The following is a 25,652-nucleotide window of genomic DNA, read 5'->3' as shown; positions in this document are numbered from 1 at the left end:
ATCACAGTGAGCTTACTAAATAAAGGCCGTGGAAAAGGCGACATAAAGGGGAGGAAATTGACCGCGAGAACATGGCGACTTTTCGAGCGGAGGCTGGTGGAGACACCTCCCGATCTCGCCCTCCTCCCAAACACGTGACGCCTCCATCACACATGCGAGTGGATGGCCACAAGAACCTCAACCATCGGTCCAGAGCTCGAGCAACGCACGCTACACCTTCCCCTCTTCATCATCGGCTGCACTGGGGGCATTGTTATTCTCCACACCACAACAAAGTAGTAGGTGCAGTGCATCGTCATCCGGCTAATGGACCAGCGACAGAGCCAGGCGCCCATCGTGGTGGTGGGCACCGCGGGCCTCGACGGGCAGGTGGCGGCAGCCATAGAGCACGCCGCGCGACGGCTGAGTAGCGAGGAGGAGCGGGAGCAAGTGCTGGGCATCAAAGACCTCTGGTCGCTCTCCTGCGACGACCCGCAGTTCGCCATCGCCATCGGCCAGTGCGGACCCCTCCTCGACCGCCTCCTGGAGCTCTGCTCTCTGGCCTCGTGCCCCTCCTACACACCCTCCCCCTCGCTGCCCCCCGGCCCCTCCTGGAAGCTCGTGATCCTCGCCCTACACTGCCTCTGGTTTGCTTTTTCCTGCTTTTTCCTTCCCTCTTCTTCCCACCACTCTTGCTGAAGTAGCTCACCCCATCGGCCCATTTGGGGGGGGGGGCAAATGAATGCAGGAACCTGGCGGCCTACGAGGAGAACAAACCCACTGTAGTGTTACATGGTACTCGCCCCCCCACACCATTACATCTTATTTCAAAAGAAGGCTTCTCAATGGGCGGTCAGGTGGCGTCGAGGTGGTACTCTCCCTGTTCAATCGGGCACGAGCGGTCAAGGACAAGTACCGCGACGAGGTACAGCCAACCTCCCCATCATCGTCATCGTCGAGCGAAGGACCAAACCTGGGTGTGGGTGCCCAGGTGTTCCTGTGCTGCAGCGCCATCCTGCAAAATGTGAGCGAGTCACACTACCGCTCTGGCGCCCGCAACCAGCTGCAGGGTACGCGCTATACCCCCCTCCCACACCTATCCCCCCCCCACGTATTAAGGGGCGACTGACATCAGTCCCTCATGTGGGGTATTGATCGCTGCTGTGGGACGTAGTGCGCATACTGCAGGAGGGGGTGCTGGAGCCCCTCATGCTGCTGGGCGGAGAGAGCATGCGGGACATCTCCATCCGCTTCAAGGCCTGCCTCACCATCTGCAACCTGGCCTACCACCCACAGAACAGGCACACACCACACACCACACACCACACACCACACACACGCACACCACACACACGCACAACACACACCACCCACATTTCCCCCAACTGACCGTCCCCTATGGGCACGCCCTAGGCGGCACTTGAAAGAGGCCAAGGCCCTGGATCTGGTCGCGAGCTTCATAGAGCCCGAGAACTGGGCCGAGGCCACTGAAAAGACCTCCATCTGGGTACACACGTCACCCACCCTCCAGCCATGTCCGGCGTGCTAACGCGGCGGGAGTTTCCTTTTCCATCCACCACCACCACCACCACCACTACCACCACCACCCACCACCACCACCACAGAACTCGTGGCTTGGCCTCCAGCCCTTCGTGCGTACGTGCCTTCGCGCCAGTGCTCAAACGTTGGTCGCATCTGCTGCACTTACGAACTCTTCTCTCTCTCTCTCTCTCTCAATGTGCGTGTGGTGTGTGCGTGTGTTGTGGCCGCCGCAGCGCTGCTATCGCTGACGTCCGGCAATGGAGACAACGTGGATCGCGACATGCTGTCGGCGGTGGGGTTCGCGGCGCTGTGTCTGGAGAAGTTCTCGGGGGCGAAGCGGTACCGCAAGAAGCTGTGGCACGACCTGGCCCTCAACGGGGGCATCCAGCCTCTCAAGTCCCTCCTGCGCAGCTCGCTCCTCTCCGGCCGCCTGGAGCGCGTGCGGACCGCCGTTGCCGCCGTGTTCCGCAATCTCGACATCGACACTTCCGACGTGGGCGTCGCCATCGACCCCTCCTCCTACGAAACGGTACCTCGCTCCTCGCTCCTCCTCCTCTTCTTTGACCCTCAACCCGCACCACCGGCTTGCGCACGTGCTCCAGGACTTGAGCCACATCTTCGACCGCAAGGACTCCTTCGCGGACTGCGTCATTGTATTCCCGCAGGTCGGCACGGGTACGCCGGCACACACGACACACACGACAGACGACACACGACACACACACTGCAAGCACACCCGCGACACGACACAAACGACACAAAACGTGATGATGTCATAACAATCCCCTGCTGACACGTGCTGCACCGGGCGGCCAGGAAGTCGGGCAACTCCGGAACGCGAGATCTACTGTCATCGGGCGGTCTTGGCGGCACGGTGCGCAGTCCCTCCGGCCTCTTTCCCCTGCTGGCGTGAACCTTCGTGTCACCTGGCTGGGCGAGGCTGCCACTCGCGTTCGCCGCATCTCACCAGCCACCACCACCCACCACAACTCGGGGCGCAGGTGCAAGGTCTTTGCCGTGCAGCTCTCGCGGTGGGATCGGTCCGGCCAGGCCGACGAGCAGCCGCGAGAACAGAACAGCAGCGGCCCGTCGACGGGCGCACCACCAGCGGGACCCTCGCGCATCATCGTCAGCGAGTTCGACTACCCCACCATGAAACGGTACCCACTACGGATCGGGTTTGGGCTTGCTTTGGATGGGTGATCGGAGATGCGGATGCTCACACGATGCGCCACACCAAACACGCGCGGGGGGGGGGTGCAGGGTTCTGGAGTACATCTACACGGACCGCCCCGCTCTGGACTGGCTGTGTGCCGTCGATGTGCTGCGTGCAGCGGACATCTACGGCCTCGACCGCCTGAAGCAGATGTGCGAGGATCTCATCGTCCAGGTGCCACCCCACTCCTTCTCCTCGTCATCTCTCTGCCACGCCGCCGCCGCCGCCGCCTTACGAGTTGGGTTGGGTTGGGTTGTCTTTTCAGGGCCTGGACCTGGAGAACGTGGGGTATCTGCTGGAGCTGGCCGACTTTCACAACGCGTCCCAGCTGGGCCGTGCGTGCGTGGAGTTCCTGTGCCGCCGCCACGCCGGCAACTTTGCGGCGATCGAGGCCTCCCCGCAGTTCGAGGCCCTCCTCCAGAACTACCCGGCCTGGCGCGAGCAGATTGAGGGCGCCTGCCGCACGTTCACCTCCGCCCGCCACCCGGGCGACAAACCCTCCTCCGCGGCCGCCATCACGACAGCCTGCGCAGGCCCCGACCCCATGCGCATCGAGACCTGACCCACGTCGTCGTCGTGGCGCAGGTGAACCTTGCTTCCTTCCCCCCCCCCAAATCTCCCCCGTCTGGGCCTCCTCCTCCTTCCTGTACAAAGTGCGTAAAGGCGCCGAACCATGCCTGAACGTGGCTCTGCGCCTCTCTTTCAAATGTCTCTGGTCTCTTCCCGGGGCTCGCTCTCGGGTGGGGAGAGAGAAAGGCGCCGGTGCACGTGCAGCATTGCCCCTCCCCCCTGCATGGGCTCTTCGCTCCTCTCTCTCTCCGTCCGGAAGTGGTGTTGGTGGGCCGCCCCCACCCATCAGCGGCGCTCGAACTTCCCGGTGTTGGTGTACACCAGCTTCTCTCCTGCGATTCAACGCGCGTGCGCAAGGCAGGCGCATCAGCGGTAGTGGTGGGCGCGTGGTGCAATAGAAGAAGGGGGGGAGGGGTACCAGTGACGGGCACCTCGACGGTGAGGAGGTAGAATTGGCCCGAGGCGGTGACGTCGGCGATGACGTCGGCGGCGTTGACGTCTCCCTCGGCGCTGAAGAGTACTCGCACGTGGTCGCGCTGGGTGGCGGCGTTGAAGTACTTGGTCGACTGGAGGCCGCGGCGCCGTCGGCTGGTCTCCTCGCCGTAGGTTTTGATGTTGGGACCCAGCAGCTTCTGCACCTCCGGGTCGCGGCGGAGAAGATCCGACGCCTTGGAGTACACGTGCTGCGGACTCGACGGCGCAAACCCGGCCGAGAACAGCTGGTAGGCCGCCGCGCCCAGCAGCACCACGCCGCCCAGGATCACCAGCCCGTACCCCGCGTCCTTGCCCCCCTCCACCACCTGCCCACCCCCCCCCCAAGGTGCAGCCCTGCCGTGAGACACCCCGCGGTGGTGGTGGTGGTGGTTCCCGCCAGTAGTGCCTGCCAAAAACGCTCCGACAACAAAAGACCCGGCTGACGCGCACGCACGCACTGTGTGGCACCACGGGGCGGGGGCGGGAGGGAGGCGGCACCTTTTGCGCGACGGTGACGGCGGTGCCCTGGCCGGAGGGTTTGGCGGCCTGCAGGCCCCCCTTGGTGCCCGAGGGAGGCTCCTTTTGGCCCCCGTTCGAGTCGGTCGCGAACCTCCGTCTCCCAAGACTCTGCTGCTGCGGCTGTGGCCGAGAATAGAGGGCGCCCTCCCACACCCCACGCCTGCGGCAGCTCCTCCATCAGAAACAGAGGCCCCTCATATTGGGGCTATTTGTACAAAAAAAATCATGATGTAAATATCAAGAAAGTAATCGGAGAGGGGAGTACCGGCCGACGATGCCCACTGGCCGGGTGCATGCCGTGGCAAGAGACACGCGGCCGCCCAACAACGCACGCCCGCTGGTGCAGACGGCAGATCGCTGCATTTTGCTCGATCTCTACGTGATGTTTTTCTTTGCGTATTTCTTTTTTCTTCTTACTTTTCCATCCAAGCTGGCGGGATAAAAGGGGGAAGTGAGCCTGAGATTGGATGTGACGAATCCGCGGCTGCCTGGCATTGTTCCGCCGACACGGCAGGGCGTGTTGAATTTCGCGAGGAATCGAGAAGCTCCGCCAGGAGAGTGCGCTGCTGCGGAGCGCCACCTTCGTAACGTCCCGCTGCCTCTGCTCTCGGCTTTGCACTCATAAGCCACATCATCCTCAACGCACTTCCTTACTTCTCGGCTCCTTTGCTTCCACCTCGCCTTGCGTCGTTATTCTTCTTTTTCTTTTTTCTACGCACGTGTAGACCACAATCCTTTTTCTGTTTTACACGCGTGGTTCGCCCCCCCCCAAGCTAGTGTTGGCTTCGTCTTGCCACTATGGCCGACGAACCACTCCATGACGAATGGCAGCCTTACGTGTACACCCACGGTACCTTGCTTCTTCTCCCCGCCCGAATCGCTCGAAGATGTGCATGGGAGGGGGAAAAGTGATTATTTGATTAATGCAACCGCTCTCGGGCAGGAGGAAAACGGCGCGTTGTATCGTCGCGCGTGCAGTCCCGCTATCACGAAAGCGGGCGACAATTTAGTCCACGCATTTGGCGAGGCATCTACATTGTCGGCAAAGTGCTCACTGCATTCCTCTTCCGTGCTTTGGAGGACTTCATCTATGTTTTTATTCGCCCCTTCCTGCCCGGTACGTTTTGGCCTCCTCCTGGGCCTTCCCCGGCCGAGATGTCTTTAATTTATTTTTCTATTTTGGTGTTGGCTGCCGGCAGGGCGCTACGGCCAGTGCGGCACGCCCGTGGGGGAAGTCATACACCGCGGAGCACTTTTCTGCTGGTTTCTGGTGCTCATCATTATCGGCCTGCCTCTGGCCCTCATTGGCTGCATCCTCCGCGTGGTGGCCGTGAGCGCCGGCAAAAGAGATTTCACCTTCGTTCGACCCCGAGGGGCGCCCCTCCAGCCACCTTCGCTCGCCGACGATGAAGAAATGTACCCCACCACTTTCTCCACTCCCTCCCCGGTTCGCTCCCGTTCCCTCTCTGTCTGACTGGAAGTGCGCGCGTGCCGCGGGCAGAACCATCACGCTGCGTACGCAAAACATCGGCTTCTTGCCCACCGTCTCGCCAGCCAACGGCCTGGCGACCCCCATGAAGCGCGTTCGTGCACTTCTCGGTACGCCACCCCGTTTATGTAACCCCCCCCCGCCACGAGGGAATCCTACGCGGGTTGCTGGTGCGCTCAGTGCCGTGGCCCTGAACCCGCGTTTTGTTCCCCCCCCCTATCCTCCTCCTCCTCCTCCTCCTCTCCGTTTTTGCAGCGGACCTGCGGAGTGGGCTGGACGACGTGGTGTGCCTGCAGGAGGAGTTTGACTTGGACGTGTGCGACTACCTCCTCTCGCACCTGCACGATGACCTGGAACCCAGCACGTCGGCCGAACTCTCGCTCATGGACGAAGACGACGTCGAAACGGCCTCCCTCCCCCAGAACAAAGATCGCTCCTCGTCCTCCTCGTCCTTCCACGGCAATCGCATCTCTGCACCCGGTACGAAGAACACCTCGCCACCTCCCCACGTCCTCGCCTAACCGTTTCACACAACGACACACGCACACACGCACACACGCACACACGCACAACGTCCAGGCAAGTACGGATGGATGGTGATGGACGTCGACGGCAAGGCTTACCGACTCAACTCCGGCCTGTTCGTGGCTTCGCGCTACCCGCTCGAAGCACCCGAGTTCGTGCGGTACCACATCTGCACCAACGAGGACGTGCTGGCCGGTAAGGGCGTCCTCGCATGCACCGTTGTCGTGGGCGAGACGTCGACCGGCCAGAAGATCAAGATCACCATCTTCACCACGCACGCCCAGGTAACCCCCCCCCACCACACGCACTGCGATCTCGTCCTCCGTCCTCCTTCGCTCATTCTTCTCCGTCATTGCAGGCAGGGCGACAACGAAGAGCGGCGCGGGTGCGCGAAATTCAGTACGAGATGGTGATGCACTTCATCGACTACTACAACAGAAAGCACATCGGGCCCGACGTAAGCCCTCCACCACCACCACCACCACACCCAATCCGATTGAAGAGAGCATTCTCTGTTTTGTCTGTGTTCCCCCCCCCGTTTCATTTGCTCGCCCGTTGGCTCACCTGCCCCGGTCGCTCGCTTGCGCAGGACATCCTGGTCTCGTCCATCTTCATGGGGGACTTCAACTTTTCGCCGATCATGCCGCGGCCGTCGGCCATCACGGGCAAGCTGGTGACTTGCCTCGAGTGGCAGCCCAACAAGACGCTGTTCCACAAGCACCACTTCGTCAACAACTTCTACGAACACTCGCGCGACGGCGAGAAAAGAGCCCGCAACCGGGAGCTGATCTTCCAGATCCAGGTACGCTCACGCCTCTTCTGCTGCTGCTGCTACGCCACCAGGCGGTCGCGTGCTTGGGCTTGACCGTGTGCCTGCGTGCGTGCGTGCGTGCGTGTGCGGTGGTTTGCTCGACAAAGGACCTTTTCCACGCCGAGGGTGTGCGTCTGTTGCTCGAGCGACGGGCGGCGTCGCTTCCTCACCCCACGGGGCACGTGGAGCTCGAAGAGCTCTCCTCCGCGTCGGGCTTCTCCAGCGAGACGACCGTCCACATCCCCCTGGACCAGAGCGGTGGCAAGCGCCGGGCCGAGCAACTCGAGAGTCCGCCGGGAAGCGAAGGCGAATCGGACAGTGAAGACGAGGACGACGAGGAGGAGGATGAGTGGAACGAGACGACGTACGGGGGCGAGGGGAGCAGCGAGGGGAGCAGCAACGCGGGGCTGGGGAGAGTGGAGGAAAAGGTGTGGAAGATGGACATCGCGACGCTGCTCAAGGTGCTCCAGGTGTGGGCCGAGAGAAGAGCGCAGGCCGCCACCGCCAAGGCGGAAGCCGCGAGCAACGCCGACGCCGAGGAGCAGCTGGGCAACGTGATCAAGGCCGAACTGGTGCGCCAGCTCCGGGTCCGGAAACGGGTGTTCGTGGCCGAAGACGAGGTCAACGTGCGGGGCATCGTCCCGCTCGCCATGCAGCTCAGGCTCGTCCCACGCGTGCAGGACGGTACCCCCTCCCCCTCCCCCCATTGGTGCGTGTGGTGGGAAGACGTGGAGCACTGTGTGCCATGGGGACTGAACGCCGCCCGTTGGTCTGGCACAGAGTCTCGGCCGGCCGCGCAAGCGCACGGCGACAGCAGCAAGGGCAAGGAAAAGGCGGACGGCGGCGACACAAAGGACCGGCGGGATAGCTCGCGACGAGAGCCCGGAGGAGGCGGCGGCGGCGGTGGTGATCCGGTGGCGAAGGATCTCGAGATGGCCCCGGTCTCGCGGAAGCGGGCGGACACTGGTGCGCGTCCCCCCCCCCATCTCTTCTTTCTCCGTCCGTCAGCACAACTTCTGGCTGTCCCAGGGAGGGAGAGGGAGGGAGAGAGTAAGGAAGGGCTTCGCCAGAGCGCCAGAGCTCCAGAGCTGACCCGATGGCGTGGTGGATGGTGGTGGGTGGTTGGGGGTGTGTGTGTGTGCAGGAACGGGGATCTGGGCGGGAGCTTACGAGCCGCTCATACCGGGAACCATCCTGGACACGCGCAAGTACGCCGGCAAATTCTCGCAGAGGGTGCGGTTCAACGACATCGACCACGTCCTGATGAAGAAATACATGCCCGGTACTACAACCCCCCGCCCTTCTCTCTTACCCGTACTCTGCTTCTTCTTCTTCTTCTTGCGCCACCGTGGTCACGCACCTGACCTGACCCCTCTGGCCACGTGCACGATGGGTGTATTGTATTGTTCCTGTGCGCGGACGGAAATATTTCAATATTTTCTATGGTCAACAGGGCGGAGTGTGTCCGTGACGAAAGGGCGCATCAGCATCGTGTGGGAGGGGGTCAACACCTTCTCGGACCACTACGGCAAGCGATTGACCCTCAAACTGAATGTCGCCCAGCTCGTCGCCAAGCGAAACAAGCAGGCCGACAGAAAGCGCAAGGGCTCCAGCTTCCACAAAGAAAAGGACGACGAGAAGCACAGCACGAAACACGAGAGGCGACCCGAGGAAGATGATGGCGCTGACGACGATGATAACGACGGCTGAGGCCAATCCTGTGGTGGTGGTGGTGGAAATACATTCCCATCTCTCTTTGGTCCAAAGCCTTGCTTGATGCGCACGGGGAGTGACAGACAACCCGCTACTCGTCAGCCCCGAAGGCGGTGAAGAGGTCGAAGGCGTACTGTCGCAGTTGGTCGTCGTGGAGCACCGTGGCCAGAAAGGGGTTGGGGTCGGATGCCAGCAACTGGGACACCTGCGGACGCGCCGACACAACACGCACGCACGCACCCACGGGGTGAGTTGAGAAGAAAGGAGGTCCCTTCATCGCCTGACCACCACCCCGTCGTACCTGCTTGTTTACGAGGGGCATCAATTTGGCCATGGGCAGTGCTGGCTCGGCGGTGGCTGCCGGTGCTGCGAGGTCCCTCTCCGCATCAACAGACGAAGCCAGCGCCTGCAGCGGCGTTACAACAACAACAACCACCACCACAACAACAGCGGTCCGGATTTGAGTCGAAAGAAGAGGCGCCGTGAGGGTGACAGGTGTACCTGCTGCTCCTGCCGGGGGAAGCACGAGTGAAGCTGGTGGGCCATGGCGTAGAAGCTGAGATTGAGGCAGCGGGAAAGGATCTGGTTGAACTCCGAGCTGCCACCAGGAGGAGGAGGAGGAGGAGGTACACGCGACGCGCAGGCGTGAGCCAAGTGAGAGGAGGAGGAGGAGGAGGAGGAGGAGGAATAGCCCACCACGTGCGTGGTGATGCAGGAAGAGGTGGGCATGGAGGTGGGGGGGGGATCCCAACCTCTCCAAAACGTCGCGTGTCTCGTTGATGAGCATGGTGAGCTTGTGGTCTCTGTGGCGCTTCCCGTTTCCGCCGCTACTGCCCTCCGCGTCTTCTTGAGGCAGCAGGAACGTGTTGAGGACGGTTTCATCCGAGTCCCTGTCCACCCACCAATTCGTTGCGGCAGATACACACTGTCGGTTTTCTCCCTCCCTCCCTCCCTCCCGCGGGGTGTGTGCGTGCGTGCGTGCGGGTTGTGCGGCGCGTACGGGGAAAGGGGCTGTTCCATTTTCCGTCGCATGGCGTCGATGATGGCCAGCACGTCGTCGTACGTGCATTGCCGCTGCAGCGGATAGCTATATACATATATATATATATACGGCACACATGTGCCCCAGCCATGGAAGAGGGACAGAAGAAGGACGATGACGACGACGACGACGACGAAGAAGAAGGGCCACCATGCTGATCAGCGCGTTGGCCGAGGCAGGCAGCGCTACCTCTGATAGGCCGGCGGCGGCACCGGTGGGGTGGGGGGTGGGTACCTGGAGAGGACCTGGTGCGCCGTGGCCTGTACCAGGGCGACGAGCTGTGGCAGGCCCGTGTGCACCACGTACTCGGAGTAGCCCAGGTACCGCTTCTGGGTGTCCTGCGGGATGGCCACGTCCAGCGGAATCTACCGCGATTTATATTATATACAGCCCACGCACACGCACCCGCGCAGGTCAGTACGATATATCCCCCCTCCGCCCCCCAGCCAATGACGGCTCTCGTTGGCGGCGATGGCGCGATGGACGACGATACACCCATTGGGGGGGGGAACGGGGGGGGAGCGGTACCCGGAAACGGGCGGAGGGATCTGTGGCGATGAGGGTCTCGAGGTACAGGTACCGCCCCAGAATGTTCACCTGCGCATATGCGTGGCGGCGACGTCGTGCCCACCCAACCCAACCCAACCCAACCCAACCCAACCGGGCAGGAACGACACGACCAACGACACGATATATTAGACACCCCCCTCCCCGCAAAAAGGCAAAAGGCGCCAAATGCTTGAGGGAAGGGGGGCACACCTGCACGCGGAGGAACGTGGAGAGGAGGACCACCCCGTACACGCCCACCACCAGCCTCGCATATGCTGTGCGCCCACCACAAACACACGACATACGACACACACACACACGGTCAGCACTGCCTGCCTGCCGGCGGCAGCAGCAGCGGGGACGGATTGGAACCCAATGGGTGGAGGAGGGGAGGAGCCATGCGACAGTAGTGGCGTGCACTGAGGCCGTAGCAGTTGCAGTGGCGTGGTGGGTTGGTGGTGGCGTAATGCGTTGGTGGGTCGTACTCTGGGTCTTGCAGTGATCCCACAGGGCGTAGCGGTCCTGGCCGTCCTTGGGGGCCTGCTGCAGGCTGCGCACAGTACGGACCGCCGCCACACAAGACACACACACGGCACACGCACGACACACACGGGAGGATGAGGCCACTGCACGTGTACGGCCATGCCACGCTGTTGCCACGACACGACACGGCACTCATGAAGTGGGGTGGCGGGGGAGGGGAGGGTTGCGTGCCTGAGGCGTAGTTCGGTGGGGGAGGGGATGGGTACGAGACGTAGGACGGCGTCGTTGAGCTTGAGCACGAGGGAGCCCACGGTGCCGGCGCACGTGCTCTGTGTGGACTCGAACGCCCCACGCAGCCTGATCGCCCCGCCCCGATCAGCACCACCACCAGCCGCCACCACCAGCCACCAGCCACCACCACCGGAGGAGGAGGAGGAGGCGGGAAGGGCGTAATTCCCGGGTGGGGCGTTTGCAGGAGGGAGGGGGGTACCGCAGGCGGTGGAGGGAGGCTTCCTGGAGCTCGCGGTAGCCGCGCCCCACCCGATAGACCGCATAGGCGGCCACACCACCCGTCACCGCCAGGCACAGCAACCCTGCACGTAGTATTTGTTATGGACTTATATACGTCAAAAACAACTATGTAGTGTGCAGCGTAAGTACCTTTGCGGTGGTCTGCAATGAAGCGGCGCACGCGTTGGTAGGAGCCCCCGACCCATCCCCCCAGCATTCCACCCCAGCCAGCAGCAACGGTGGGAGCCACAGCCTGCATGGTCGTCTCCATCTGATCGTATATGTTTATTTGAATTTTTTTTTCAGTTGCGCCTTTTCTTTCTTCTTTTTCTTTCTTTCTTTCTTTCCCCTCCTTCTTTTTTTTTCACTGGGTCACGGGCCAGACCGGCTCTAGCGCGGGTCGGCTGCGGTGAAGTGTCCGTTGTCCGTCGCAGGACCCGGGAAAGCGGCGGCAGACGTCGTAGTGAGTGGCGCTGGAGAAGGCGGCGATGGGGTGGTGGTGCGGCCAGAAAGCAAGTCAGGCGCCGCGGGACAGGCGAGCGGCAACGCCGCAGTCAAAGCCTCGGCGCGCGCCTCCTGTTCCTCGTCCTCCTTTTTCTTCTCCTCCTCCCGCTGCTGCTGCTCGTGGAGGTGGTCGTGGTCGTCGTGGTCGTCATCGTCCCCCGCCGCGTCGATGGCGCGTAGTAAGCCACTACTACCGTGGTGGGGTTGGCCGGCGAGTGCGGGGAGGAGAGGGAGCAGGGCCGAGGAGGGGAAGCGGTGGGGCTGCTGCTGCTGGGGGTGGTGCTGGGGGTGGTAGCTGGCGATGAGGGCCGTCAGTTCCGGCACGTTGGTGAAGCAGTTCTTCTGCCGCGAACGCTGTTGTCGCGCCGCCAGGTGGAGGTGGACGTCAGGCTTTGTTGCACAGTGGGGGAGTGTGGTGTGCGTGTGCGTGTGTGTGGTCAGGGCAGGTGCATGCACGTACCTGCATGCATTGCAGGATGGTGAGCATCTGTTCTGCCGAGTAGAGGGTGTAGGTGGATCGTCCGCCGAAGATGGACCGGCATTTGTCCATCAGCCGAAAGTCCTGTGATGTGTCGATGTCCGACACCTGCACCACACACCCACCCACACCCACCCACACCCACACAGTAAGCTCCTCGCTCGATCTCGGGTGTGAGGGGGTGTGAGGGGAGACGGCGTACGGCGGCCTTCTTCTTCCAGTAGGAGAAGGTGGTGCCCTTCATGTTGAGGAGGCGGCAGAGCTCCTTCTTGATGAAGAGGGCGCGGTCGTGCGAGTCGAAGAGGACATGGAGAACGAGGCCCGAGCGGAAGGAGTGTGCGAGGGGCGAGGGCAGCTGGAGGTGGGCGGAGGTGCGGAGGGCGCGCCGCTGTAGCTTCATGATGTAGTTCTTGGAGAGGCCCGTCCCGCGGATGATGCCCTCCCGCTGCTCCTTGTCCTCGCTCAGGATCAGCTCCACGATGCGCTCCGCCGACACGCCCGCCGTCGACAGCGCCTCCACCACGTTCCGCTCCACGCCCAGGTCCAAACACCGCTCCACCGCTCGCCGCTCCCGCTCCTCCTCCTCGCCGCCGCCGAAGCCCGCCGCTGGGCCTGGCAGTTGGGGTGCCGTCGCCACCCGGGCGACCATCAGGGGCGGTGCCTCCTCCTCTTCGTCGTACTCCTCCTCCTCCTCGTGGTCGTCGTGGTCGTCGTCCTGGTAGTCGTAGTCTTGATCGTATTCACTGTCTTCGTAGTCCTCGTCTCGAGGGCGGCGGCGACGTCGGCGAGACCCGCGGAGGTGACGGGCGGCCTCCTCTCCACGTGATGGCGGCGCTAGTGACGACGACGACGGTGGTGGTGATGATGATGGCTGCGGCGGCTGCGGCGGAGGTGGTGCCACGTGGTGCCCGTCCAGGAAGGCCACAGAAGCGGACCGCTGCGCCTCGTACGCGGTGGGCGGTGCTGGTGCCGGTGCCGGTGCTGCTGGCGGTGGCGATGGCGGCAGGGGCGGCCGTGGTCGTGGGCGCGGTGGTGGGGCTGCTGGTGCTGCTGCTGGGGATGGCCTTGGGCGCCAACAGGCCGGGTCCTGGCCGGGCGGTGGCGATGCTGCGCAGGCGCTTCAGGGGCGGCAGCGGTGCCAGCAAGGGCGTCACCATCGTCGTCGTTGTCGATGAGGGGCGTGGCGGGGGACTGGTGGGCGCGCCGCCGCGGGTCAGGTAGGGTGCCACCACGCGGCCGAGGGCGGGAAGTGGCGGTGGAGGCGGTGGCGAGCGAACCGCGGGCGTGAAAGCAGGTGCACGAGCGGCGGCGGCGGCGGCGGGCGAGAATTGAGAGGTGTCTGACGGCAAGAGGGGCTGCCCAGGCCTGGCGCCTTGCTGGTGGTGGTGCTGCTGGTGGCGCTGCCGCTGCTGCTGGGGAGGGGGGTGTAGTGGGGGAGACTTGCGCTTGCGCGGAGGCAAAGGGCGCAGTGGCGGCGAAGGCGACGGCAGTGGCGAGGACATAAGTGGCGGCAGCTGAGAGAGCGAGATGAGGCCCTCTACTGCCGCCTCGCGCTGATGAGCCTCAGGTCTGGTGCTGGGCGCCGACCGCTGGCCATCTTCGTGGTCGTCGTGATGGTCGTGGTTGTCATCTGCTGTGGGCCGGGTTGGCGACGACTGACTGTCGCGATGGTGCTGATCAGCAGCCGGATGGTGGAGTGTGGCCTGCATGGGTATGGTGTGGCAGAGGGGTGTGGCAGAGGGGTGTGGTAGTAGATGGGTGTGTGCGCGGCGGGCTGGGTGGCGTGGTTTCCCGCAGGCGATCCCAGCAGCTTGATGATGGTGGGGGTGGGGGATGAGGCAGGGAGAGGTGGGGGGGGAAGTGAGAAGAGCGAGGGAGAATGCGAAGCAACGAAGCGCCCAGACCGCGCCCGTCAGCGTTTTATAGAGAGAGAGAGAGAGACGGAGGGAGGAGGATGAGGTGGCACCACTGAGCTGGGGGCGAGGGGTTCTTCCTCGAAGAGATGGCCGGTGGATGTCGCGGGGAAGACCGGAACTTGAACGTTTGCCCGGGCCAGGCCCTCGTCCGTTCCGCAGAACGGGGGGCGCCGATGAACATCCGCACGGGGCGGGGCGCCGGTGCTCCAGGCGCTTTCCATTTCCGGCCTTGTGCTTGAACATGACAGGCCTGTCACGACCCACCTGACATACCGGCACCGGCGCCTGCGACGCACGATGACACGCTCCTCCCACCCTGGGTGGCCGTGGCCGCCGGCGAGCTGCTAGAGGTCGTAGACACTCAGGTCCTCGTCCAGGCGCCAGCGGCCGGATCCCACCTTCACGAAACTCGCCTCGGAGAGGATGTGAAAGACCGTGTCCACTTGCAGGTCGTCCTCTTGGCCCTCCCTGCCCCCACCCACCCACCAACCAACCAGCCAACCAGCCAACCAGCCAACCAGCCAACCAGTCGTTGGTGTTAGTCTCTCGTATGAGAATAAGAACAAGACTAAACCATTGGACTGGGGGGTTGCGCAAGGGCCGTGGAGTAGCGCGCGCGCACCTGAAGTGGTTCTTCTTCCTCTCGAGTTCCTCGAACCAACGGATACGCATGGTTCCGGGCGTATGGGCCTTCTGTCTCTTTGTTGTCCTCTTCTTGTCCTCGTCGCCCCAGCCACGCACGACTGCGCGCAAGAGACAAACAAGAATAAGAATAAGAAAAATGAAGATTAAATGGGAGGAGGGGTGTGTTAGCGACAGCAGCAGGCGGCGTCGAGAGGTGGTTGGTGGGGGGGGGCAGCAACAACGCGGTACCCCGGGCGAGCCAATACATGTCGCCTGAGGAGGGGTCGGCCCAGCAGGCCACGACCGCGCCCTTTTTGAGCTCCCGCCGGTCGACGTACTCGCTGCCCTTGCCCTCCTCCTCCTCGCCGTTCTCCTCCTTCTGCCGCGCACTTGTCTGCCGGCCTTTGGTGGGCCTCGACGACTTATCGGTCGAAGAAGGGGTTGGAACGTCCGTTCGCTTTTTGAAGTAGGAGAGGATGCCCTCTTCGGCCTCCTCGTCCGCTTCAACGTTGGCCTTGCGCCGTCGCTCATGGGATGTCGCCGTCGACGTCGCCGTCGTTGTCGCCTTCCTCCTCCGCGACTTGGTCGTCGTCGACCGATGTCGGCCGCCCTCAGGGCTTGCAAAGGCTGCCGGGTCGTCGCCGCCGCCCAGGGAACGCTCCTCACGCTTCCGCTTACGGGTCTCGCTGCCTTCGTTTTTCTTGGCCTTGGCTTCTTCGCTGGCCGGGTCCTGAATGTCGTCGCCGTCGTCGTGTGCCTCAGCCTTGACGTCATTGCCCGCCTCCTGCTCTCCGTCGTCTTCGGGCGCCGCATCAGTGGACGGATGATCCTCAGGCGATTCTTCTTCTTCTTCGTTGCGATCCCTCTGGTAGGTGGTGATGAGGTAGTGGGCTACCGATGGATACCCGGCCCTCCTCGCCTTGTGCGCGAGCACCCCCGTGGGAGCCCATCCTTTCGCCGGACGGCAAAATGAGCTGCGACGGGAGGGAGAGCACCGCACAGAAACAACACACACACACACACCGGTAAGAGCTGGAGGGACACAGAAGAAAGAAATGACGAGACCCAACTGGTACCAGTTGCATATGTCGCGGCACACAGGGCACACCCAACCGGGATTGTTCCACGTCTCCTGCACGTTCTCGCCTGGCAGATGTAGATGTGCGGCGGCAGCGTGCAGAGCGGTGAGGACGGGGGAGGGGGGGAGGGAGGGGTTACGTAGCGGCGCGCTGCCGAGGCGGCGACGGAGGAGGGTGTTTCGATGGGAGAGAGGAGGAGGTCGTACCGTAGCGAACCTGGAGGCAAGTGCCGCAGAACTGGCCCGGGATGGCCCGGCACTCGGAGCAGGTGGTCTTCTTGTCGATCGTCTTCTGGCGGCACTGATGGCAGGTCGTGCCACGCACTGGGTCTGCGCGCGTCCAGCCCAAGAGAACAAACACGCGGTCGGTCTAAGGTTTGTTTTTTATACCCCGTGGCGGGGAGAGAAGCGGGAGGTAGTGACGTGCATACCGTAGATCTTCTTTTCGAAAAGGCGAGGGTAGGGCGTTTCGCACGTTCCCAGCAGGAGCTGGCAGGCCCAACCCATACCACACACGACACACACAACACACACACACACACACAGCTAGATTGTGAGCGCGCCTGGTGATGATGGTAGCCGCAGTTCCAAACCTCCCGGGAGACTCGGGGGGTTGTTTTGGGGAGGGAGGAGAGGGGTAACACGGTACGAGGTGCTTTTCGTCGTAGACCTCTTGGCGATAGCCGGCCGAGTGCAGGGAGCGACGGGTGGTGGTGCCCCGAGCGGACCTCGACGAAGAAGGGGAAGACCGCTCGTGGCGGGGCAGCTCGTTGCCATAGTGTTTGGCCTCTTGGCCTTGGAGCCGCGACGAACGCCGGCGCGTAGGGGCACGACCTGCAGAGGCTGTGACGCTACTACGGCCACCGCCCTCGCTGCCATTCGCCCACTGCCGCCTTCGCGCGGCTGTCGCTTCGCCGAAGAGTGCCTGCGACAAGTGCCCAGTCTCACAGTGAGCAAGTCCCGAATCCCGATCGGGAATCATTTGACTACTACTCGCGAATAAACTCGCCATTCCCAGTGTGGGGTGGAGGGGCATGACACGTACGTGCGAGGAATTGAGAAGTCCCAGCTCCAGGAGCTTGGCTTGGTTGGCCGCAATGTTGCGCTGTCTCTCCCGCTCATAGGCCTCCTCATCTTCCTCATTTTCCCCATCTTCCTCGGAGTCGGAGTCTTCCTCCTTGTTTTCTTCACCTTCTTCCCCCAGCTCCCCAAGGGGCAATTCTTCTTTCGAGAGGCGCGGGCCTTCGCTGTCCATCTTTTGTTATCTGTATCAAAACAAAAATTGAAACTCCAGTATGTTCTTTTTTGAGGCCAACAGCAATAAGTGGAAATGGCGCCAAAAACTGTTTTTACGTCGCGGTCATGGCAGCGGGTACGGTGGCGGCCACAAGGGCTTGGCCAGAAAGAAAGGAGCAGTAGTTGTGGAGGGAGTGAGAACGGCTGTGGTATGCTGGAGTCGAAGAAGCGCAAAACCGAGCCCGGCCTCAACACCGCCACACAATCGCCCGACTTGGCGTCGCTCTGGCGTGCCGTCAGCCCCGACGAGGAACAGCTCCGTTTTGTCAGACGCTATGTTCGTGGTAGCGAGCGAGGGCAGCTGCCGGAGGGGAAGGGGAGGGGAGCTGGTCAGAGCAGGACGGGCGAAAAAGGGCGCGATGTTGCGTGTAAGGTGGTGGCTGCTGGTGGCTGGTGTAGGAGTGCGCACCTCTCGCAAGACAGACGGCAACAGGTGATCTCTCTCCAACGATGGTTGGTCCCTCCCGTGCACAAAATCGAGCAATCGCTCTGCGACCCGAAGCTCCTTCTCTCTTGCCTCGTCCTCGGGCGAAAAGCACATGACCGGCATGAGACGTTTCCTGTCGCGCGCGCGCAACGGGCGGTCAGAGCGCGCCAAACAAACCGAGTGACCGACCGACCGATCGATCAACGAGGAGACGAACCGTATGACGCCTGTGTGATGGACGCGTGAAGTGAGCTCCTGACCCAAATAGCAGCCTTTATCGTAGGACACGCCGTTGAGGGCATCTAGATTGCACTCGAGCGGCACCGCCACGTTCTGGAAATCCAACGTCACACACGACACACGCTGTCTACATCAGCCGCAGCACGGTCGAAAGTGCAAAGCATGCGCGTCTCGAAGGAATGCTGTCGGCTTTTGGGAGGGCGCGAGCCAGCATCTGAAAACGTACGGGCTCAAGTTCGTCGATGCCTTCCGGCACGGCGTGCAGGATTCGATGGAGTCGGTACTCTTTGGCACTGGCCTCCGCCAAACCCGGCGGGGGCGCAAAGCTGCTGCTCCGCCGGTGATACACCCGTATGCCCATCGCTGCCGTACGTGGGTCGGCGAAGCAGGGCTGCAGCGCCACGCCCACCCACCCACCCACCCACTTGGTCATGACCATGTCGCGCCGCCGCCAAAGCAGCCGCCACGAGCGGCGGAGGAAAGGGCGAAGAAAAGAAAAGAGCGCCAGAGAGAAGAAAGAGAGGCGGTGAGGCGTGCGCGTACGAGGGAAGGGGCGTGGGACCGCAGGCACTGGAGCAGGGAGTCTCTCGGGCTAGGCGTGGCCTCGCCGGACCCGCCGCCGCTGCTGCTGCTGCTGCTGCTGCTCTGGACGTGGCCACGTGTGAGGACTGCGCCCACTGCCCACTCGTCCGCCGCTGGCCGCTGGGCCGGAGGAGTGATGTCGACGTGAGCGCGAAGGCGGTAGCGGCGCAGGTGCACCACGAGGCCGGGCGCGGCCCGCGCGTCGCACTCCACGAGGAACGTCTGCTCTCCCTCCTGCTGGCCCTGCTGCTGCTGGCCGGGGGGAAGCTGGCACACGAGGGCGTCGGCCAGCAAGCGGCCGGTGGGAGTGAGGAAGGCCGTGTAGCGCCCCTCCTCCCGGCCAGCTCTGCTGGTGGCGGCGGCGGCGAGGAGGTCGTTGGTGGTGAGGCCCTGCAAGAAACGCGCCGCGTCTCGTCCTCGCACCTCCACGATGGCCCTCCCACCCACTTCCCCCACCCACCACCCCAGGGGCGGCGGGGCGGGCTGTTCCAGTGGTGGAGCCTCTCGTGCCACGAGCCAGAGTGGGGCGGCGTGATGAATGCCCCGCTTCCCCACCACGGCGCCTCTCACGACCTCTGTGGAGCGGTACCACGCGCGAAGCCGACCGGCTCGCGACATCATTTTACTGATTGATTGCCGCACTTGTGTCTGATTTTCCTCTTTTTTTCCTTTCAGCATTATTTTTCCATGAAAACGGAGTACCGGTATTTTGCTTTCCTGACATCTGATTCTCCATTCGAATCTCCATTCAACGACGCAAATGGCGACCAGACGACCAGCCGCACGCAAGCGCACCCCGGCACACGCGAGCGAGGAAAAGTTCACTCACCCAGCCAAAAGTTCTCCGCACGGCAGGTAACCCCCCCCCAACGTTCAAGCAGCAGCTATTATTATCATTCTTGTCATTTCGCGCTTGCTCGAGGGTGGACTGCAGTGCGCTTAAAGGTGTGGGGCTTGTGATGCTGGGGCCGTTGGGTGGGTGTGCAAGCAGGGCGAGGGGACCCGGAGCCCAGGTGCCAGCTTGGGGCGGGAACACAGTGTCAAGGCTCGAGGCTGCGCAGAGGGGCATGGACGAGGAGGACGTCTTGCTCGACAGCTACCTGAGCTCCCTGAAGCTCGCACGCAAGCACACCCCCAAAGACGGCGCTTGCCTGGTACGTACCCGCGCCTCTGCCTCTTCTCCGCTTTCCCAAGCCCCCCCCTCCATTTATTTTTATTTTTATATTATATTATTTTTTTTATAGAATGTCTCGTCCCACCACCACACATGGCGCTGGTGGTGGTGGTTGCCGGCAATGCAAATGTCAACCAAAACCAACTCCACAAAAATACAACAGTTCCGGGCGGTGGCGGAGCACGTGTACCACACGCAAGCGCTGCATGGGGTGGTGCGAGAGGAGTGCGTCGAGTACCTTCAAGAGCACCACAAAGACTTTGCCGCCTTCATCTGCGTCAATGGCCGGCCCTACGACGACTACGTCAACAAGATGCGCAAGCCCACCACGTGGGGCGGCGAGGTGGAGCTACAGGCCCTGTCCAACCGCTACCGGTTCCCCATCCCCCGTCCCCCGTTCTCCCTTTTTCTTACTATTACTCTCTTACTATTAGTCTCTCTCTCTCTCTTTGTGTGTGTGTGTGGTGTGATGTGTGTATTGTGTGTTGTGTGTGTGCTGTGTTCGCCCTTTTGGTGGAAGACAACACAAACTCATCTCATCGGTGTGTGCTCTGGTGGCTGCTGCTGTTTGGTGGCTGCTGGTGGTGGGGTTCGTGTGGCTGGCAGCGCCAATTTTGAGATCTACCAGCTGGGCGAGCAGGTGATGAAGATCGACAACGGATTCAGCACCACCTACCAGCTCTGCTTTTCGCACGGCAACCACTACGACATCGTGTACCCCGAGGTGTGTCATCCATCCACCCCCCCCCCATCACTCCTCTCGCCGTCCCGCAGCTGCTGTTTCCCCTCCCCATCACCACGCCTGTCTCTGCTCTGCTCTGTTCTCTCACCGGGTCGTGAGCTCCCGTCCCACTCCTCGCGTGTGTGTTCCTTGGTCCACGTGTGTTGGTTGGCAGAGTGTTCACTCTATCTATCCGCCCCCCCCCCCACAGCGCACCATGAATGCCCTGGCCCTGTGCCAATCCCTCGTCTACGACCTCGTGAGCCAAGCGCAGCGGCGCAGCGGCGGGCCTCCTCCTGTGGCCTCCTCCGCCGCTGCCGCTGGCGGTGATGGCTGGACGTATCGGAATGTGGAGCTGGAGTGCTGGATCGAGGAGAGCCGGAAGCAGGAGATGGAGGACATCCTGCTCGCCCAGACCTTGGCCCTCAACGGTACCCCCCCTTCCCCAATTCCTCTGGGGGGGCTCCTTCGCGAGCGGATGCTGAACCCTCCCTCCCCCCCCATTTCTTCCCTATAATATTCTTCTTCTTCGCGCGCCAAAAGGGGCCGGCACGCAGTACAACGGGGTTGGTGGGGCCTCTTCGTCGCCGACTGGTGATGGCGAGGGCGAATTCCAGCGCGTGGGGAGCAAGAAGAAGAAGAAGGCACCCCTCGTGTCCAACACGCACAGCTTCCCCGTGCGCATACCCCCCACCCCCACCCCCACTCACTCCCATCCCGCCGCAGCTGAGGCCGGCGTGGCACAGCCCCCGACCCAAGAGGTCTGTTATGTTCCTGATCTGATCTGATCTGGTGTGGGGTGTGGTGTGGTTGGCTTCCTGGTGTCTTGGTGTGTACCACCGTGTGATGTCACAATTGTCCTCGAGGGCAGGCCCTCAGGTCCAGGCCGGTGGCGGCAGCGGTGGCCCAGCCGGTCGCGAGCAAGAGCAAGGCGCCCGAGTACCGTGGCCCCTCCTCCGTGGAGCACGTGTTCCGGACTGTCGCCGCAGAGGAGTCCCCCTGGGTGCTCAAGCGACGCCAGCAGCAGCAGCAGCAGGAGGAGGAGGAGGAGGAGCGCAAGAGGCAGCAGCAGCGGGAGGAGGAGGAGGAGCAGGCGTCGGCAGCAGCAGCAGCAGCACCCCCCACCCGGCTCGCCGCCAACGCCTCCTCTCCCGCCGCTGCTGCGGGGTCCGAGCGGAAGCAGAGGACCCGCAAATCGCCCGACAGCACGGCGGCGGGGCACGGCGCACCCCACCAGGGCCGCCCGCCTCGCGACGCAGCCCACCACCTACCACGTGGCGTGGCTCGCGACCGCACGGCCCAGCCCGCGGCGTCCTCGGCCTCCGCCTCTGCAGGCGCCGCGTCTCCTTCTGCTGGCGCGAGCACCACCACCACCACGACGACGACGACGACCGGCAACGGCGCCCCGCCTCCCTCTTCGTCTTCCTCCTCCACCACCGGCACCACCGGCATTACCAGCAACACCATTACCAGCACCACCACCAGCAGCAGCGGTGCCGCCGCCGCCGCCGCCGCCAACAAGTGGGGAGCGAAGAAGGACTGGAAGCAACACCTCGAGTCCGCCCCGCCACGAAAGCCCCCCACGGATGGATCCAGTCACCCACCCGCCTCCGCCTCCTCCTCCGTGACGACCTCGGCGTCGTCTTCGTCCCCGCACGCTGCCGCCGGCAGCTCGACCCACCGCTCCTCGAGTCCTCCCGCTCGCGGCAAGCCAACTGCGGGTGCTGCTCCGTCGGCAGGTCGCGCCCCGTCGCCGGCCACCGCCACTGGCAGTGGCAGCAGCAGCCGCAGCCGCCGCCCCTCCTCCGCTCCGCCGCAGCAGCAGCAACAGGAGCAGGAGCAGCATGCTGCCCACGTTGAAGGACCTTCTTCCTCCTCGCGCCAAGAGCCGTCGACGGCCGCCTCTCCTCGGCCTCCCGAGGGGGACGTCACTGCCCCTCTCCCGCCTGCTGAGCTCCAGAAGCTGCCATCATCGCCGCCGCCATCAGCTGCCGCCTTCACGACGCCTCCTGCTGCTTCCACCGCGCCCTCGTTCACCTGGGCCGCCCTCTTGAAAGCCACCGCCACCGCCACCAAGAAGTCCCACCACCAGCACCACCACCACCAGCAGCAGCAGCAGCAGCCTGGCGTTGGCGCCACCGGCGGCGGCAGCAGCAGCAGCAGCGCGATCGAGCTCTCCTCTGCGGGCGGCAGTACAGCCTCGTCGTCGTCCGGCCGGGCTGACGGGGCCTCCTCCTCGGACCACCCCGCCACGGCGCCTGCCGACGTCGAGCGCGTTCCCGTGCTGCTGCCCCAACAACAACAACGACGACAACAACAACAGCAGGCCTCGGCAGACGCCCCCTCCCTCGCTGGCCAGCAGGAGCGGCAGCAGCCCGCCATGAGGTCCGTTAGTGGACCACCCAAGCGACAAAGGGACGAAGAGGTGAAGAATGATCACGATCACGAGGAGGAGGAGAAGGAAAAGAAGAAGGAGGAGGAGAACGAGGAAGGCCGGTCGTCGCGCAGCCCTCGCGATGAGCGGAAGAGCCGAGAGCCGGAAGCGGCAGGTGCCTCGCGGCAAATTGAGGCTCCACCTGGTGGACCCCAGGGCTCTTCCGGACCCAAAAGAGCAGCAGCGACGACGACGACGCCATCGGCCAGCAGCAGCAGCAGCAGCAGCAGCACGGTCACCGGCGGCGGCGGCGGGCCACAGGGGAACCCCGGGCCTGGCCAGAGTGCGGCCAAGTACTCGCCCTCGATCCCGCTCTACCTGGGCGGACACGTCATGGTGGCGCCCGACGAGGACACCGAGAGGGAGGCCTTCCACGTCCCGTTCTCCTTCGGCGCCTTCCAGCAGCAGCCGGCCAAGTCGTCGTCGTCGTCGTGCGCCGGCGCAGCATCCAAGGTCGTCGTCGAAGGCGTCGACCTGGAGGGTATCGTCAACCTGGACATCACCTTCGGCGACTTTGGTGCTTCCTCCTCCTCCTCCTCCTCTGCTTCTCCTGTCGCCGCCGCCTCCGCCAGCCCCTCCGCCAACCACCCCAGTGCCGCCGCCGCCGCCGGGGTGGCGTCATCCAACGCCAGCAACAGCAACAACGGGGCTGTGCACCTTCTGCCCGAGATGCACTCTGATACGCCCAGCTCCAACCACCAGCCGGTCCTCACCAGCGGCAGCGGCAGCAGGAAATACGCCGGCGCGCGCCACGTACCCAAGTTGGCCTCCTCTGGGGCCAGGGGCAGCAGCACCCACGGCGTCGAGCGAGCCAAGGGCGCGCGGGGAGGCAAATATGCCTCCGCCGTCCCCGCCAACGGAAATCACCAGCAGCAGCCCCACCACCACCACCACCATCATGCAGCTCCGTTGCAGCAGGCCCGACGGGGCGGAGGCAGCGCAGGGCAGCACTACTACGCCCCGGGAGGTGTACACCACTACGGCGTGCCCTACGGCACTGCCCACCACCACCACCACAACCACCACCATCAGCAGCAGCAGCAGCAGCATCCCCATCACCCCCATCTTCATCCTCATCAGTCGCCTCCTCACGTCTATCACGCCTATGCGCCGCCGCCGCCACCACCTCATGGCGCCCAGTCGCCGCCCCCTCACAGCTACCACGCCCCCTTCCATCAGAGCATGCCCCCCTACGCCGACTACCCCGTCTACTACCCGCACCACCACCATCCGCACCACCCGCCTCCCCCCTACGCCGCCGAATTCGTAGGCCCTGCCGGTACACACACGACACGACACACACACACACACGACACACCGCACACGTGTGTGTGCCGGTTGTGCATAGTTCTTTCGTTCTGTCTTGTCTTACCTTTGATCTTCTACTCTTCTTTCTTGGGCGCCTGCCAGGATATGGCACTGGTGGATATCCGCCCTACCACCACCACGACGTGGTGGATCCGTATGGGGTGGCACCGCACTACGAAGGCGGCTACAATCCGGCGTATGACCATGGTACCTTGTCCGTCCCTCTTCTTTCCTGCAACAGAGCACTGAGCGACGGTCATACAGCGGCAGGGTTGGAGAGCTTCGAAGAATACCCGGAAGAGGCCTTCGTGGCACCTCACCACTACAATGCTGGGCCATCACCACACGAAGACTCAGCCCTTTCTGACCCTGCTAGGGAGGTTGAGGAGCAGTAGGGCGGTGGCACGTGCAAGTCAAAATAGAGTCTGCTCGCCTTCCCTCCATCAATCCGGCGTTGACATTGGAAACACAAATTGGGACTGAATGGGTGGAACGGGAGTGTATTGGAAAGCCCACACACACACACACGAGCAGCCAAGGGCACCGCAACCACCGAATGGAGCCATGGGGGAGGAGACTTAAGCCTTGTTGGTGCGGAAGTGCTCAAGCAGGATCTCGAAGGCGGGCGAGAGCTTCTTGAACTCGGAAGTGACCACCACGCACGAGCAAGCGACGACCTTGCGGGGGTGACCCTCATTGTCGATCTTGCAGAGACCAGCCCACTCGCCAAGCTGCTTGGAGTCAGGGACCTTGATGAGGTTGATGTTGTGCTCCAGGCAGAGGGCCTCCACGAGCTTGATGTAGGCGGGCTCAGTGCAGTTGGCAGCGAGGGCGCAGAAGTGGGCCTGCCTCCTGTCGAGCACCTTGGCACACTCGTGGAGACCACGAGCGAGGGCATCGTTGACCAGCGCAGTCTTGAGCACCTCCTTGAGGGCGGTGAGGACGTCCATCTTCTCGGGGACGGCGGGCTCGGCAGCGGGGGTGGTCTCGGTGGCGACCTCCTCCGTCTCCATAACTTGCTCGGTGTCGGACATGATGTTCTTGGTGCTGATCGATAAGCTTAGCTCGCAAAGGTGGTCCTCGCTAAGAGTAGATCCTCACGTAGACGATGCAAAAAGAAGAAGGAAAAAAACCGCACAGGCCAGACGCCTACTTTTTTCCGGCGTCGCGTGCCAGGATTTATCTGCCCACGAAAAAGGTGGTGGTTGCCGTTCGCCACGCAGCAGTTGTGAGCAGGACCAAGCATGGGCGACCCCACCAGACGCACCATTCGATTGGATGATCTCATCTTCAAGGCAACGGATGCCCTTCTCATTGGCCCTGACTATGCAGCCATCATGTATCCCCACCACCACAGTTCCTTGCACAATGCATCATCTGAATGCTGAACCCATCCTCACCAACAAAGGCAAATATGCGACGTCCTGAACAACCGCAAGGAGCGCGTG

At 63.1% G+C, this 25,652-nt stretch overlaps 9 protein-coding genes across 9 annotated transcripts; 3 read left to right on the top strand and 6 right to left on the bottom strand.

The window, feature by feature from the left end:
- Positions 1 to 306: 306 nt before the first annotated feature.
- On the top strand, positions 307 to 3,299 carry ACA1_151310 (BTB/POZ domain containing protein; the record flags this gene model as incomplete). Its single annotated transcript, XM_004340826.1, has 12 exons — positions 307 to 626; positions 728 to 774; positions 837 to 904; positions 971 to 1,049; positions 1,407 to 1,486; positions 1,605 to 1,635; positions 1,755 to 2,050; positions 2,124 to 2,196; positions 2,338 to 2,395; positions 2,523 to 2,681; positions 2,785 to 2,911; positions 3,003 to 3,299. The coding sequence occupies 12 exons, from the start codon at positions 307 to 309 to the stop codon at positions 3,297 to 3,299; spliced, it is 1,635 nt and encodes a 544-aa protein (XP_004340874.1).
- Positions 3,300 to 3,592: 293 nt separating this feature from the next.
- Positions 3,593 to 4,663, bottom strand: ACA1_151300 (TIM21 protein; the record flags this gene model as incomplete). Its single annotated transcript, XM_004340825.1, has 4 exons — positions 3,593 to 3,639; positions 3,726 to 4,107; positions 4,280 to 4,460; positions 4,566 to 4,663. 4 exons carry the CDS (start codon positions 4,661 to 4,663, stop codon positions 3,593 to 3,595), a joined length of 708 nt encoding a protein of 235 aa, XP_004340873.1.
- A 454-nt stretch (positions 4,664 to 5,117) lies between these two features.
- On the top strand, positions 5,118 to 8,835 carry ACA1_151290 (endonuclease/exonuclease/phosphatase family protein; the record flags this gene model as incomplete). The annotated part of the gene is made up of 12 exons (XM_004340824.1): positions 5,118 to 5,150; positions 5,279 to 5,417; positions 5,500 to 5,716; positions 5,802 to 5,899; positions 6,045 to 6,269; positions 6,369 to 6,598; positions 6,673 to 6,771; positions 6,904 to 7,116; positions 7,233 to 7,809; positions 7,906 to 8,091; positions 8,270 to 8,407; positions 8,579 to 8,835. 12 exons carry the CDS (start codon positions 5,118 to 5,120, stop codon positions 8,833 to 8,835), a joined length of 2,412 nt encoding a protein of 803 aa, XP_004340872.1.
- Positions 8,836 to 8,929: 94 nt separating this feature from the next.
- Positions 8,930 to 11,681, bottom strand: ACA1_151280 (Peroxin 3 (Pex3), putative; the record flags this gene model as incomplete). The annotated part of the gene is made up of 12 exons (XM_004340823.1): positions 8,930 to 9,043; positions 9,140 to 9,244; positions 9,340 to 9,436; positions 9,591 to 9,728; positions 9,839 to 9,925; positions 10,115 to 10,245; positions 10,409 to 10,477; positions 10,640 to 10,704; positions 10,915 to 10,972; positions 11,179 to 11,269; positions 11,403 to 11,505; positions 11,573 to 11,681. The coding sequence occupies 12 exons, from the start codon at positions 11,679 to 11,681 to the stop codon at positions 8,930 to 8,932; spliced, it is 1,167 nt and encodes a 388-aa protein (XP_004340871.1).
- A 131-nt stretch (positions 11,682 to 11,812) lies between these two features.
- On the bottom strand, positions 11,813 to 13,561 carry ACA1_151270 (uncharacterized protein; the record flags this gene model as incomplete). The annotated part of the gene is given in 4 exon segments (XM_004340822.1): positions 11,813 to 12,280; positions 12,387 to 12,512; positions 12,607 to 13,341; positions 13,355 to 13,561. 4 exon segments carry the CDS (start codon positions 13,559 to 13,561, stop codon positions 11,813 to 11,815), a joined length of 1,536 nt encoding a protein of 511 aa, XP_004340870.1.
- A 1,103-nt stretch (positions 13,562 to 14,664) lies between these two features.
- Positions 14,665 to 17,277, bottom strand: ACA1_151260 (HMG-I and HMG-Y, DNA-binding domain containing protein; the record flags this gene model as incomplete). Its single annotated transcript, XM_004340821.1, has 9 exons — positions 14,665 to 14,788; positions 14,943 to 15,063; positions 15,194 to 15,918; positions 15,968 to 15,976; positions 16,021 to 16,090; positions 16,230 to 16,352; positions 16,454 to 16,511; positions 16,672 to 16,947; positions 17,068 to 17,277. The coding sequence occupies 9 exons, from the start codon at positions 17,275 to 17,277 to the stop codon at positions 14,665 to 14,667; spliced, it is 1,716 nt and encodes a 571-aa protein (XP_004340869.1).
- A 94-nt stretch (positions 17,278 to 17,371) lies between these two features.
- Positions 17,372 to 19,185, bottom strand: ACA1_151250 (glycine cleavage Tprotein (aminomethyl transferase) domain containing protein; the record flags this gene model as incomplete). The annotated part of the gene is made up of 6 exons (XM_004340820.1): positions 17,372 to 17,472; positions 17,496 to 17,619; positions 17,728 to 17,878; positions 17,963 to 18,078; positions 18,212 to 18,376; positions 18,529 to 19,185. The coding sequence occupies 6 exons, from the start codon at positions 19,183 to 19,185 to the stop codon at positions 17,372 to 17,374; spliced, it is 1,314 nt and encodes a 437-aa protein (XP_004340868.1).
- A 449-nt stretch (positions 19,186 to 19,634) lies between these two features.
- Positions 19,635 to 24,453, top strand: ACA1_151240 (OTU family cysteine protease; the record flags this gene model as incomplete). The annotated part of the gene is made up of 8 exons (XM_004340819.1): positions 19,635 to 19,721; positions 19,905 to 20,116; positions 20,348 to 20,465; positions 20,674 to 20,893; positions 21,006 to 21,139; positions 21,334 to 24,175; positions 24,307 to 24,411; positions 24,446 to 24,453. The coding sequence occupies 8 exons, from the start codon at positions 19,635 to 19,637 to the stop codon at positions 24,451 to 24,453; spliced, it is 3,726 nt and encodes a 1,241-aa protein (XP_004340867.1).
- A 329-nt stretch (positions 24,454 to 24,782) lies between these two features.
- ACA1_151230 (ribosomal protein S12, putative) lies at positions 24,783 to 25,238 on the bottom strand (the record flags this gene model as incomplete). The annotated part of the gene is made up of 1 exon (XM_004340818.1): positions 24,783 to 25,238. One exon carries the CDS (start codon positions 25,236 to 25,238, stop codon positions 24,783 to 24,785), a length of 456 nt encoding a protein of 151 aa, XP_004340866.1.
- Positions 25,239 to 25,652: the final 414 nt, after the last annotated feature.

Source organism: Acanthamoeba castellanii, assembly GCF_000313135.1.
Source record: "Acanthamoeba castellanii str. Neff unplaced genomic scaffold scf7180000084716, whole genome shotgun sequence".
Taxonomy (NCBI): Eukaryota; Discosea; order Longamoebia; family Acanthamoebidae; genus Acanthamoeba; species Acanthamoeba castellanii.
This window is presented reverse-complemented; position numbering and strand designations above follow the sequence as displayed.